The 13,675-nt window shown below is 55.2% G+C and overlaps 1 protein-coding gene across 1 annotated transcript in view; it reads right to left on the bottom strand.

Moving 5' to 3' along the window:
* LOC105813375 (glutamate receptor ionotropic, delta-1) overlaps positions 1-13,675 on the bottom strand; it is a 547,286-nt gene that overhangs the window by 477,455 nt on the left and 56,156 nt on the right. The window contains exon 2 of the mRNA XM_012648023.1: positions 5,948-6,153. Within this exon, the coding sequence (XP_012503477.1) occupies positions 5,948-6,153 (206 nt within the window). The remainder of the gene's footprint in view (positions 1-5,947; positions 6,154-13,675) is intronic.

Consider the following 13,675-nt stretch of genomic DNA (forward strand, 5'->3'; position numbering starts at 1 on the left):
AAATGTGGGGCCATATTTAAAAATTAATCTTCTATAATTAATTAGTAATTTAAAATATTCCGGTAAATGATACTTAAATGGCACAGAATTATCCTAGCTCTGAGTGATAAAGTCATCTGTTAAAGATTTACCACGTTGGAGTGAGAAATATTTGCATATATCATACGGGACAACAGAACATTGCCATTACTTAATTTACCTTTGCTATAAATGTATTAAAAAGCACAGTCTTTGTATTCAAATTGTGCAGGTTTACTCACTGCAGCAAACTCTGAGCAGCAATTGATTTGCAGCCGGGAGTTAACCCAGCCTGTGCTTCTACGAAGGGTTAAATTGGCCTCCAGCCACACTCCACACCTGGGAAGCCAATCTGAGCAGGGGCAGTATTGGGAGTGGCCCCTTCCACCTTTGTCCTGTCATTCTCACACACTCCAATGAAAGGTGACGTCCACTCCCAGAGCAATAGGAAGCTATCCTGCCAGCCAGCTGTTCTCACTGTTCTTTCTCCCATTCTCCTCTCTACAGAAAGAGGTTGTTGGTATCTAAGTGCAGAGAGATCAATGCCACCTGCTGCAACTGTCACTGGGTAACTGCCATTTCTTTCACAGAGACATAATGCCCTCCCCAGACCACTCTGCCACCAGCAATGCCATCATCCTGGTAGATGAGTGTGTGCACATTGATGCAAGGACCTTCACAGGTACATGTGTTTCTGTGCGGGTCCGAGCTGTTGGGCTGTGCTGGTCTGGGGGTCTGGTCGTACCAGTGGATGTGGCTGTTTGGTTGTATCATTGGATCAGCCCGTGTCCGTGAGCGTGCCCACATGCATGCCCGGGCTCCCACACCCGCCCGCACTGCTTACCACAAACCCTCCCGCAGTGCACTCATCTCTCGGCACCCTGTGCTCCCGCCACGTGCTGCGGCTGGGCTCAGGATCACCCCACCTGCAGGAGCAGCCAAGGCCCTACGCGCTGACCCACCCAGGCCTAAGACACAGTTCTTGGGCAAACTTAAGCCTTCCCAACAGCCAAAATTTTAAGACCAAAACCCTTGCTGATAGGCTGGCCTTTTGACCAGCCAAAAAGACAACCAAGGCGCGCACACAAAAAAACCTACTTTAGGCCCTTTCTATTGGAGATATGAAATATAAAATATCCATTCATTCATTCCCTCAACAGCTGCTGTGGACCAGGCCTCATGCTGCTCTCGGAAGATAAGATGGTGAACACCACACAGCTCCTGGCCCTGAGGGTGTCACATTCCTGTGGGAGGCACAGATTGCCCAGCATCTGCAGCACACACAGAAATGGACGGTGCCCCGGCCGCCGGGGCTGAGCAGGCTGCACCTGTCTCCTCGTGGACTGGGAAAGGGGGCAGCAACTCCTCTCCCTAAGGCACATGAATGGCTTCAGACAGTTTAATTTTTTCACTCTTTGCAGTGAAACAAAAGACTGGGGGGGATAGAAATACTGAGGAAACAAAAGGAAAGAGGGAGGCCTCTGCACAGTAGAGACAGAGGTGTGGAAACCGTGAATGAGAGGTGAGAGGTGAGAGGTGAAAGGTAAGAGGTGAAAGGACAAAGTCCCAAATGCCCACACACCCTCAGAAGAGGCCCTAGTGGACCAGAGCCCTGGGGCACAGCCTCTCTGCCAGCCCCTGGGAATGCCCAGCAGAACCGTGGCCATGGCGTGGCCATAACCTTTGATGTCACGGGTAGTGTCGGGGAGGAGGCACCGCCCGTGTACTTGCCGATCCACTTAGCACTTAACATGGTTCCTGGTTCGTAGGCGGCTCCCAACTGGCACTTGCTAGGTGGGTGGAAGATGGATGGATGGGAAGATGGATGAATAGACGGACAGATGGACAGATGGACTGAATCCCAAGCCCAGGGCCAAAATAGACTGTGGACTGGAGTCTCTCCCTCAAACCCGACTTAGAGAAGAACAAGCACAGTAAGACACAAACTGTAGGCTGTTAATCTCTGACACCCTGTAAAGGACTCCAAGAAAAAACCGGTCCTGAAGTTTGGATTCTTCACCCCAAACCAGGGAGCCCTTCCTGCTGACATCCCAGAGTCAGCTCCAGCCACTCCCTGTCCTGCACACCCATGGCTGCAACTACATGCACACACGTCTCAGGGGTCTCCTGAGCCCCCTCCCCAGTCCCTCCTTGTCCGCAGGGTTAGTGCAAGTGCATTCCTGTAGACCCAGCCCTGGTGCCACCTACTCCAGGAAGTTTGGCCCTCTGCCCACCCCAGCTCTTGCTGGCCAGAGGTACTCCTGCATCCCTGATGCTCTCACAAGACCCAGTCCACACCCCTGCATGGCAGGTGAAGGGGTTTGTCCACACCTCTGCCCGCCCCACCAAGCTGGGAGCCCTGTGAAAGCACAGAACTTGGCACAGGCTGGGACTCATCAAATGCTGGAGAAGTGGCCAGAGGAACCAAGAACAGGAGGGAGAAGGCTCCAGCAGCCACCCAGGACTCCCAGACCAAGGCCTCTGCCCTTGGCCCCTCTCAGCAGCCGCTGCCTTGGTCCCTTCAGGAATCCCGTGGCCCTGGAGTGCAGAGGCGACCCCACCTCCAGGCTGGTGACTCAGTTGACAGGCTTGCATGAGAGAATATCACAGGTGGTCGTCACTGCCCACTGAAGCCCCCCTTGGCAGCCAGTGGCCCAGAGGAGAAGCGAGGCCCAGCCGAAGACACCATGAGTCCAGTCCACTCCCCGGTGACTGCAAAGAGCCACCCACCCTCGCAGAGAGCTCCAAGGCCAAGCCCAGAGAGAATTAAGCCCCACTGGAGGAGGGGATCCCTCCATGGTCTACACCCTCAGCAGCCCCCACGGACAGACCCATGGTGGGCCCAGGCCTAGGACCAGGAGGTGTGTGGGGGCTGTCACCCCCAGACCCAACTCCCCAAGGGTGGCCTCTCAGCACCTTTGTAAGATGATGCCCTGCAGTGGTGGCTGCTAAGACTGTGCTGGAAAGGTCTCAGCGGAGGGCGCGTGGGATCAAGACAGAGTGATAGCTGGTGAGGGGTCTTGAGCTGGGGCCTGTCACACCAGCCCACAGGGCCCTAGGGAGGCCCCAGAACCTCAGTCTACCGCAGCCCCTACCCCCACCCACTGCCAAGGCCAGGCTCCCGAAACCTGCGGCCCCTGGCCAGTGTAGCCCCTCCTGAAGTGGGATCTCGGAGGGGGCCGTGCACCCCCAAGGCCAAGAGCCACCCAGAGAATGAACGCCATTTAGCAAAATGTCAAGATTCAGGCAGATCCGTCTTCCTCCCTCGCTCCCACTTGGCCAGGTCTTTCAAGGAGGGCAGGGGAGAAGCTACTGCTGGGAAGGCCACGTAGCCCACGCCTACTGCAGCTCATCCATGCCATCCCCGATCGAGCACGATATTGACTTATTAAATATAACTGATGGCAGTGGGGGCTGAGAGAACATTTCCTTCTCCATAACAGCGTTTTGAGTTTCAGAAAACTCAGGACATGTTCTGGCAGTGGGTTACCATTGTGAATATCGTCCATCCTTGTCACAACAAAAGGAAGTTGGTCCAGTCTGCTCAGAAAACCTAAGCAATGCCTCCCGGCACTGACAGCCTTCACGCAGGGATGGCATTCCCAGGTGTCTCCTAGGGGACCTGCTGGGCTAGCCACTCAGACAGGTCATCGTCACCTCCAAAGTCCAAGTCCTTCCCACCACACTTAGGAGGTACATTAGTATTCTTTGCGCGTAGGCACCCTAAAAACCTCTGTCAGGCTCTGTCCAGAGCCACATCCTCCCCACTCCAGCAAGCGCAGCACTGCACGTGGTGTTCTCTGGGACAGAGGGCTCGGGAGCAGGTCAGATCTGGACCTGAATCCTTTTCAGTCCTTTAGTGGCTATCTGTGTGATTAAGCAAGTCACCTAACTTCTCTAGCTTTTCTGTTTCCTCATCTACCAAGTGTGAGGATTGGAGAATGCACACAAAGAGACAGGCCCACCGCAGGCCTCCAGGAAACCATAGGCTTCCTCCCCTCCCACCAGCAGGCACACGGGACCAGACGCCAAGACTCTCATCGACTGGAACTGAGGATGACAGTGGGGGCAGTTGGCCGCAGTCCAGATGTCGTCTTTCCCCTCGGTCTTCCACCACCACACCCAGGACTGGCTGACTGACTCTAAGAGTGGCCACTCTAGAGTCATCCCCAGCCCCAAAGCACCCAGCAACCCGAAGGCTTTGCTAACACAGCCAGGGGGCTGGGAAGGCAAGCGGAGCTGAGCCAAGTGTACCCAACACTGCAGGAGTTTGCATAATTAACCACTAGGAAATAGTATCTTTAGGCCAGTCTTAGTTATGTGTTAAATCCTCACAGGGCCTAGAAACAGGCAGGGGCCAAATTCCTCGGGAAGGGAAATGCATGAATATGTGCAGTGAAAAGAAAACTAATGCTTCTTGAGAAGCTGTGTGCCAAATGCTTTATCCTAGCTGTCGTCCCCTTCATCCCTACTCTACAGATGAAGAAACTGAGGCTAAGACTTTGAGGCAAATTGCCCAGGGTCACATAAATAGTAAGCGGGGGAGCTGGGACTTGATCCCAAATCTGTTCACTCCTTTCCACTCCAACCTCCACAGCAGAGCGGTGGCAAGCAGGGGAGGAAGAAAGAGGAGAGAAGGAAGGAGGCTGGCGGTACCTGAGCGGTCACAGTCACCAGGGCGGACCCCAGCTGGGGGCGCATGGCAAGAAGAAAAGCCGTCACGCGAGCAGACTTTGGCAAACACACTCCCGGGCACATTCTGAGAAGGACACGCTGGTGCTGCTGATCCCAGGCTGCCCATTACTGGCCTGAATCACTTCATCCGGGGAGTCGTGTTCTGGCGAAAGTGCCCAAGGCCAAGGGGACATCACAGCCTGGCTGACCACCAGCGTGAGCCGGGGCCTGATTGGCCAAGAGCATCACGGCTGCCAGCCAAATGCACCAAATTAAGCGTTCCGAATTTTCAGTTCTCCAGCAGTGGGCTTCGTGCTGGCGCCTGATGCATGAGGCAGCATTTTGAGTAATAATCAATTAGAGGGGAGCGGAGTAAGCAGGCAAACTACAGTAGATTAAATTAGCGTAATGCCGCCTTTCGCTGCATTCTGCTTTCAATCAGAGAGGACAACAAGGTGGCTGGGTTGTTCGGACAATCTGCAGGGAGCACTCGGCTGCCCCGTGACCCATTCAGTCCACCCCGCTCCCAGGACGCCACATCCCCAGCTCATCGCCCCCACCACAAGGCCACCCAGGCCAGAGAGAGACCTGCCAACCTCAGCTTGTCACCTCTCTACCATTAGACCACTGGGGCGGCACCAATAAGCCAGCTCATAGAGTATGTCTAGGTCGTACGTTCTCAAATTAATGGATTCTCTGTTGAACTAGTGGGCCTGTCTTCCTTAGAAGGTCTTAACCTCTAACAGAGGTGTTTTTAAAAGAAACACACACTGATTAGTCCAAGCACCGAAAATACAAGCACGCATAATGTATCCTGTGACAATATGCAACAGACACCTCCTCCAGGTGCTAACAGATCCCCAGGCAGACCTGCCCACCTCTGCAGAGAGCTGGAAATGTATCTTATCCCTAGAGCTTACACCTGCCAACAAAGAGAGGAAAATTAAAAGGAAAAAAAAGAACCAGCCTGAGTTTTGCCTCAGAAATCTCTGGCAGTGACTTGTAAGCAGGCTTCCCTCCGGCCGCCCACGGCCTCTCGGAGATGGGGCAGGCCCCGGGTTGCCTGTCGGGGACCAGGCAGGAGCCAAGTCACGCTCGGCGTTTCCCCCTTCGTGGCGGTGTGCTATGGGCCGAGCACCGTGGGCCCCGCGTCCGTTTCAGCCGCGTGCAAGAGGACTGCGCCCTGCAGCCCACCTGGGCCATCCCCTGTGGCGCCCTGGGCACCAGGCCCTGCAGCCTGGGCCTCCTGACCTACCTCGTTGATGAAGGAGTGAGCTCCCTGCGGGCTGAGCAGCAGGATGGCGCGGCGCAGCGTGTCCCTGTAGCGGTTCAGCTCCTCCGTCTTCATAGTGGTGAACAGGCTGGTGAACACGTGGCTGATGTTCTTGTCCACCTTCTGTAAAGAGACGTCAAGGCCCAGCCGCGAGGCCTGGTCCAGGAAGCTTTGGAGCCCACGGATATCTGAGCAGCGAGAGAAGAGGAGGAGGAGAGAACCGTCTGTAAGTGGGAAGGGTGCCGAGGAAGGTGTCTGACTGTCACGCTCCCCACCCATGCAGGCCACCGCCAGAAACCAGGGTCCACGTCTGCCTCAGCAGTCCCCTGAACAGAGGGTGTGGGATGTCGATTAGACCCAACAGCCCTCACCAGTGCTCCGCCTGGGTGACCACCCCCTGCCACCGCGAGCCCACTCTGCCATCCAACAAGTCCAGTGGCCAGAACGTGCCATTCCCAACGAGGCCCCCTTCTCTCCCCGTGCGGGCCCAGTCCCCGCAATTCTGTCCTCCAGTCTGCGTGTGCTGTGCTCCACGCAGCTGAGGCTCCTTGACCCTCAGAGGGGTGACATGAGGCCACTGACGGGGGCTGGCCCGGCCTCAGGAACCGCCTGTGCCAATCCTGTGACCGCACAGCCTACACCACAGCACCCCTGCCCTGAAGCTTGGGGCCCTGTCTTGCGTCAGGGACCTAATTTTCCTTGATGAAACATTCCTCCGACCTCTTCCCAGCTGGGGTGACTCTCACCTCCAGTCCAATCAGAAGCTCATACCCTGATTGGTTCAGGGATGAGCGGAGGGCCCATGGTGGCCCACTAAGACTCCACTCTGGCACTTTAATGGCCTCCCTGGGAGAGAGGCCTGCCAGAACCAACCCCCAGGAGATGGAGGTCAGAGGGGAACCTGGAGCCCAACTTTACTGCACATTGGTACAGACCTATCCTCATGAGGGCTGCAGGCTGGGGCTGAATTTTTTTTTTAACCAGGGCCCAAATCTTTTCTTAGCAGCATCCCTGTAAAGCCATCTGGCTTCCCCAAAGGGAGACGTGCCTACGAATGAAACAGGCAGAGGCGAGCAGGTCTAAGAGCAAGACACAGTCCTGATGACATCATTTAAGCCTCTGTGTCCATCTGTGTCTAAAGCCTGTTTCTCCCAAACGTTTCAGTTCCATGAGCCAATGAATTCCCTTTCTTGCCTAAGCTGGGGCATTCGCAGCCCAAAGTCTCAACCCGTAGGCCACTCTTTCAAAGCTCGGATGCTTCCTTCGTCTGACCCATCCCTGCATTGCAGAAAGCAGGACCCGTACCTGAGTCACACCCTCCAAAGGATGCTCTGGGCCTGCCCAGACTGCACAAGCTGTACTCCCCCATCCCCTGGGTGCCCACAGGCACAGCCCAGCCTGTCTGGTCACAGAGAATCAAAATCAAAGCCAACTGTAGATTCAACCAGATTTTGTTCCCAACCAGTTCCTCTCCAAAACTTTCTCTGTGTCCATTCCACAGACTGCCTGAGCAGGAACCATGCAAGCTGCTGTTGGGGTCCCCAGGCTGCCTGTCTTGCAGGAGGACAGGCTCACCAGCAAGTCTAGTTCCAGCAGGACTGTGTGATCGGAGCCCATCATGGAGAACCAAACACGGTGGCAGGGAAGACAGCAGAGCACCATGGTAGTCACGGCTGGCACCAGGGGCTGAGCATGGGCTCCTGGTCCACACTCAGGGGGAGGCCCAAGCACCTGCCATGAACCCTGACACTCAGGACTTAGTACAGTCCTTTAAACACTGTGGCAAATCACCCGTTCTCTTGGAGCCTAAAGGGCTCCTCTGTAAAATGAGGATGAAAATCACCAACTACCATCTTCAGAGGACTCTGCCCCTGCTTGTGTCTCAGGGAGCCAACCTCCTGATGGTCCATGGGGAAGGCACGGCCGTGTCCAAATGAGAACCCTGGGAGCCCTTCTAGACATGGCAAATGTGTGAGTAACATTCAAGCTCACGGCCTCCGTGTTGTAAGCTAGCCATGACGTCAGCCCGCCCTTGTCCATCCGCAGCCTGGCCCCTGGAGCACAGCCGTGCACCCAAACCCACTTGCTCAGCAAATCACAGGGGTCTCGGTGTTGCTCTGCCCACCAACTCAGACAGGAAGGAGATGCCAGGTAGCAGGAAAGGCCATCTTTACAAAGCCCTGGGGCTAGGACAACGTGGCCTTACACAAGCCTCCCTAAAAATGAGGAAAGGTAGCCAACTGAGGACCACACAGTGCCCTACGCCTGCCCCAGCACCCAGGGCCCCCAACACACAGGCCCCAGAATTTCAACACTAAACACTCTTGGGTTCCCACAGAGGCCATTCGGTCCCCCTCAGCCTGCTCGGAACCCTGGAGATCCGTAGCCCCAAAGTCTCTTACAAGAAAAGGTGAAGAGGTTAAAGACCCCCTCCAATCAGAGGGAGTGGCAGGGAAGATGTGCAGAGGGCTCAGGAGCCCCACGTAGAAACACCCAGGCTGGCATCAACCCCAGGCCCGCCTCCCCTGCTCACAACAGGACGCACACCTGCCCATCATAAACTGGAGAAGGCTCGGGGCCCAGCAGCTGCCCGAGCCCAAACCAGCAGTGGGCTGCAGTGCCAGGCACACAACAGCAGCCCTCCACGGTGCCAATGAGGACATGCCCCTCGATCTGGGCTGCCCAATAATCCAGCCACTAGCCATGCATGCCTATTCAAATTTAAACTTCAATTGATTAAAATGAAACACAATTACACATTCAGTTCCTCAGATCCACTAGCCACACTTCAACTACTCAACAGCCACATCTGGCTGGTGGCTACCACACTGGACAGTGCAGAGGTAGGCTATACACAAGGGATCACTGCGGAAGTCCTATTGCATGGTGCTGCCTGGAGAAAGCACCTTTTAACCCAGCATGGTGTAAACAATGTTCCCAAAAGGGTGACTGGCTGCCTTCAAGCCCCTCGCAATGGCCTCCCTATTCCCAGGCTCTTTGTCCCTTTGAAGACCCCGCCTTGGCCACGTGACCTGCCTTGCCTATGGGACAGTCATAAACTTGATGCAGACAGAGAGATTTGAATAAGTGTTTGTGTACTTCCCTTTCTGCTCTGGGACCCTGCCACCGCCATGAACACAGCCCGGGCCAGCCGCGGAAGAGATGTGGAGACACCCGGAGAGGAGTCGGGCAGGCCCAGGCAGCCACCCCAGCCACATGCCAGCCAAACTCAGACGCACGAGTGAGCCCAGAGCAGAACAGCCCAGTTGACCTATAGACTCATAAAAAACAATAAATGACTGTTGTTCGAAGCCACGAAGTTTGGGGATGGTTTGTTTCCCAGCAATAACTAACCGATAGACCAAGGTCACTGGATGCATTGTATCGAGCGTAGCTCAGGGAAACCTACGTGAAAGAGCAGGGCCTATACCTTAGAAAGTCACCACACCACAGCTCACCCATGACGCTGCCCACACCGGGCTGAGCACAAGCCAGCAGGGTGAGGCCACACGGCCACAGGCCGCTTGTGCAGCTCTGTCCCTTCCCCAGGACACCAACAGTCCTTACTGCCCAGTGGCCTTGGCTAGGACTCAGATCTGAGCACAGCCGGCAGGACATGAACGTGGGACCCAAGCCCCACCATGCACCAGCTCCTGCTTCTCTTCCAGCACCTTTGGAGGCCACCGTGAGTCTTTAAAGGGACAGACTGACCACATCTGCCGAGTGTACCTTTCTGCACATTTACGTGAGTGTGTGCGCCTGAGGGCTTGCATGGGTCTGCAAGTATGGCAGGGCGACTTGTGTGGCCCCGGGACCTCATGCACCATGCCAGCATGGCTGGTCCTCTCAGGCTGGGGACGAAGTCCCTTTCAGTCTCCTCCCTGAGGTCCCTATGCCTAAAACCATTGCAACTCGCAGGGCTGTTTCATTTCCTCAGGGAAGAGCAGGTGCCACGGGCAGGTGGCAACTGTCTTGGGGACCGCAAGTACACATAAGGACGTGCACACCCAGAGAACACAAGCCCTCAGAACTGCTGCACAGCCTTGGCTGCTGTATTTCTGGCATCTGTTCAGGCAGCTCCTGACGAGACTGAGCCGTCAGCGAGAGTTTAAGCTCCCGTCAGCAGTGGCTTCTCTCACCGGAAATTAGTGATGCAGGCTGAAGGCGGCGCTCCCCAGGGACCACAGCCCCTGGCTACAGCCGCCTGCTCCCACTTGGCCGAAAAGGTCGACTCTCAGCCTCCTTTCCCTGAGGCTCTTGGTCAGCTTCGCTGGGTGGGGAGCAGGTGGCCAGAGAGCAGTGCAGAGCACAAGCCAACTTCGCAGCCCTCCGCTCACAGCCCGGGAATGGGCCATGGAATCTCACTTCGCCCACCGAAGTCCTTTCCTCCCTGTAAGAGATCGGGATTGCAACACCTCCCTACCCCATGCCCCCAAAAAGCCACTCTCCACTGCTGCTCCAGAGAATTCCCTAGGAGGGTAGAGCAGGGACAGAGCTGGGCTGCTCCCCTGGGAGGAGAGTGAGCTCCCCGGAGTCCCCCGGCTTCTGCAGCTTTGTGAACCTGGTCCCAAGCCCTCCCAAGCAAGCTCCCTGTGCACACCGACCTCCTTGTGGATGCAGCTGCCCCCACCAGATGCAGCCTTCTCAGGGGGTGGGGCCACATCAGGCCTCGCGTCAGCCCTACCCCCAACAGAGGCCCACAGTCACCGGCTCTCTGAGACCGCGAGGAGAGGCGTGAACTGTGGAAAAGGCACTGGCCACTGTGTGTCAGCGAGAGGCTCCCGGGAGAGGGGTCCTTCTCCCCGGAGAAAGGAGGCAGCTCAGGGAACACAGGCAAGTCCGTGCCCACAAGAATGCGGTGGGACAATGCCCCAGGACAGGCCCTGCGGTCACTTCTTCCCCTCCCAGCCACCCTGCGCCCTCTTTGGGCCCTCAGGGGCTGGTCACCAGAGGTCTTTCCAAGACCCAAACCGGACCAAGTCCCCCCACCGACGCCCCCCCATCCCTCTCTAACAGTCCCCAAGAGCTCTCGGTGCCAGTCCCTCCCCTGGGTGCTGGAAAGCAGAACTGAATGAGCCCGTGGTATTCCCTGAATTTACATTCAGGGGCTGAGAACGGGCCAGAACAAATAAATGGTGGGATAAATGGATAATTTCCAACAGCGACAAGAACTCCGAAGAAAATAGATGCTGGGCTGGAGGCGACCACGGGGTGGGAGTAGGAAAGGTCCCTGCGAGGACGCAGCCACAAGGAGGAGGCAGCTCTGGAAACCTCGCAGAAAACAACATTTCAGACAGAAGAAACAGCACACAGAAAGTTCCTGAATGAAGCCAGGCGCGGTGGCTCAGGCCCGTGATTTTTAGAGCTCTGGGAGGCCGAGGCGGGAGGATCCAGAGTGTCCGGCCCGTCCCCTGCCCTCCTTGAAGCCGTCTCCTCCCTGGGCTCCCAGCACTGTGTCCCCTCCTCTTCCCCGCCTCCCCCTCTCCTCCCGTCACACAGTCCCCGTCACGCTCCCACCCACCTGAGCTTCCCTCTGGCATCACCCACCATGTCTACACTCACGTCCCCGAGATGTGACACGCGCTAATAAGGCCACATCCTGGGCTGGCTGAGGCCTCTCAACTTTTCCTCCTAAACATCTCCTGAGCCCATCCCCACTATCCCTTCTGAGGTCCAAGCACCACCACCTGTTCCCTGGGACTTCTGCATCAGGGACCCCACAAGGGTCCCCTGACCCTGGCGTGTGCCCTCTAGCACACTCCGCCAGAATGTTCTCCCGAGGTCATATATAGGATCAATATAACCCTCTTCTAAACCTTCAACAAATAACACACATTTATTTAAAAGTTGTCCAGAAGGTCAGGCTCACACCTATAATCCCAGCACTTCGGGAAGCTGAGGTAGGAGGATCACTTGAGGCCATGAGTTTGAGACCAGCCTGCACAACGTAGTGAGATCCCATCTTTACAAAAAATAAGAAAAATCATCCAGACATGGTGATGAGCCCTTATCGTCCCAGCTGCTCAGGAGGCTGAGGCAGGAGGATCTCTTGAGCCCAGGAGTTCGAGGTGGCAGTGGGAGCTATGATTGTGCCACCACACTCCATCTGGGCAACAGAGCAAGACCTTGTCTCAGAGAAAAAAAAAAGTTGCCAAGAAATTAATACCCTCAAAAGCATCAGTCAGTCAGATTACAAACAAACCAAAAACCTTCTAGAGACTTTATGGTTATGCACAAAATAAACTCCAGACATCTTAGCTTGGTACGTAAGAGATTCCGGTCCTGATAGCTTTTTCTGTTTCTGTTCGTGTGTCCCTCACCTACTTCCACCACTGCCACCCAAACCACAGACCCTGGGCTGCAGGAAAAGAAGCTCTTTGCCCCCCTAGACACACCCCCTACACACACACACACACACACACACACACACACACACACTTCTCTCTCTCTCTCTCTCTCTCTCTCTCTCTCTCTCTCCCCCACCCCACCCCACCAGGACTCTCCCAGTTGGGAATTTATAGAGCCCTGCTCCTCCATGAAGACACAATTCAGTCATGCTTCCCCTCCGACGCCATCTCAGATGTGCAAGGTAGAATTCATGCCTCCCTCAAATTTAACAATATGAAATAACATTAAGAAGTAGTAAGTAATACTAGATAACAACCTCCGGGAAGCAGGCACTAGGCCTTCCGCACCTCTCTACCCAAGCCCAAAGTCAGTGCCTAGCACAGGGTCAGGCAGAAAAACTGTGGAATCAATTGCACCAAAGCAAGATCCAGCCCAAAGCCAGCATGACTTCCGCACCCACACGACAACCACACATCTGGTGGGAGGAAAAGCCTCACTAGGCAAGGAACTGAAGTTGGGGAAAATTCTTTTAAATCTAAGGTTATAGCTGTGACTAGAAAAAAAAAATTGGAGAGTCACAGGGTATTTTAAATACTTTCTTTCTTAAAAGTAATTGAAGCGAAAGAACACATTTCAAATTCCTTCCCCTACTATTTTCAATTTCCGAGAAAGGCCTGAGCACTCAGAGTACTTATGAAGAATATTTTACCATCTGTAATGTACATATATATATGAAGGCTGCCACCTCACACTCAGAAGAAGTTCACAGTTAGAAGTAGTTTTGGATTATTGGCAAATTTTCCAAAGGCTGAGGCACAACTTTGATTTGTAGACTTTTTTTAAACTTCTTTCCTATCTGGGCCCCCAGTGATAGGCTGTGAATTCCTCCGCAGATGTAGTCGACCCACCATGCAAGTTCATTCCTCACAGCCCTGCCCAGGCTTCTCTCCTCCTCTACTGCCCGCCCCTCCCCACCGCCAACTCCAAACGCCAGCCACCATCGCTGTCACAGGCTGCAGCAATGGGTGTGACGCAGGCTGGGTCTGCAGGGGAGGAAGCATCCACCTCCCAAGACGGGATCACAAAGACCTGCCTGCTGTGGCTCCACCCACAGGGGATACCCTTGCCCTCTGTCCAGAATCCATTTGGTGCCTCACCTCCCACCGCAGGTTCTCCGCTATGCGTGCCCTTCCTTCCTCCCCCACTGCCTGCCTGGCTCCCTCCCTCTCTCTCTCCTTCCTCCCATCCTTTCTCTCCTCCTTCCTCCAGTATTTCCGGAACACTGTTCTGGGCCAGGCCCTACGCTGGGCACCAGAGAGGCAGAAGTTTAAGACTTCACAGCCTTGTGCTCAGGGAGCTCTT

This window comes from Propithecus coquereli, unplaced genomic scaffold, assembly GCF_000956105.1.
Source record: "Propithecus coquereli isolate 6110/MARCELLA unplaced genomic scaffold, Pcoq_1.0 Scaffold109, whole genome shotgun sequence".
In the NCBI taxonomy this organism is placed as follows: domain Eukaryota; kingdom Metazoa; phylum Chordata; class Mammalia; order Primates; family Indriidae; genus Propithecus; species Propithecus coquereli.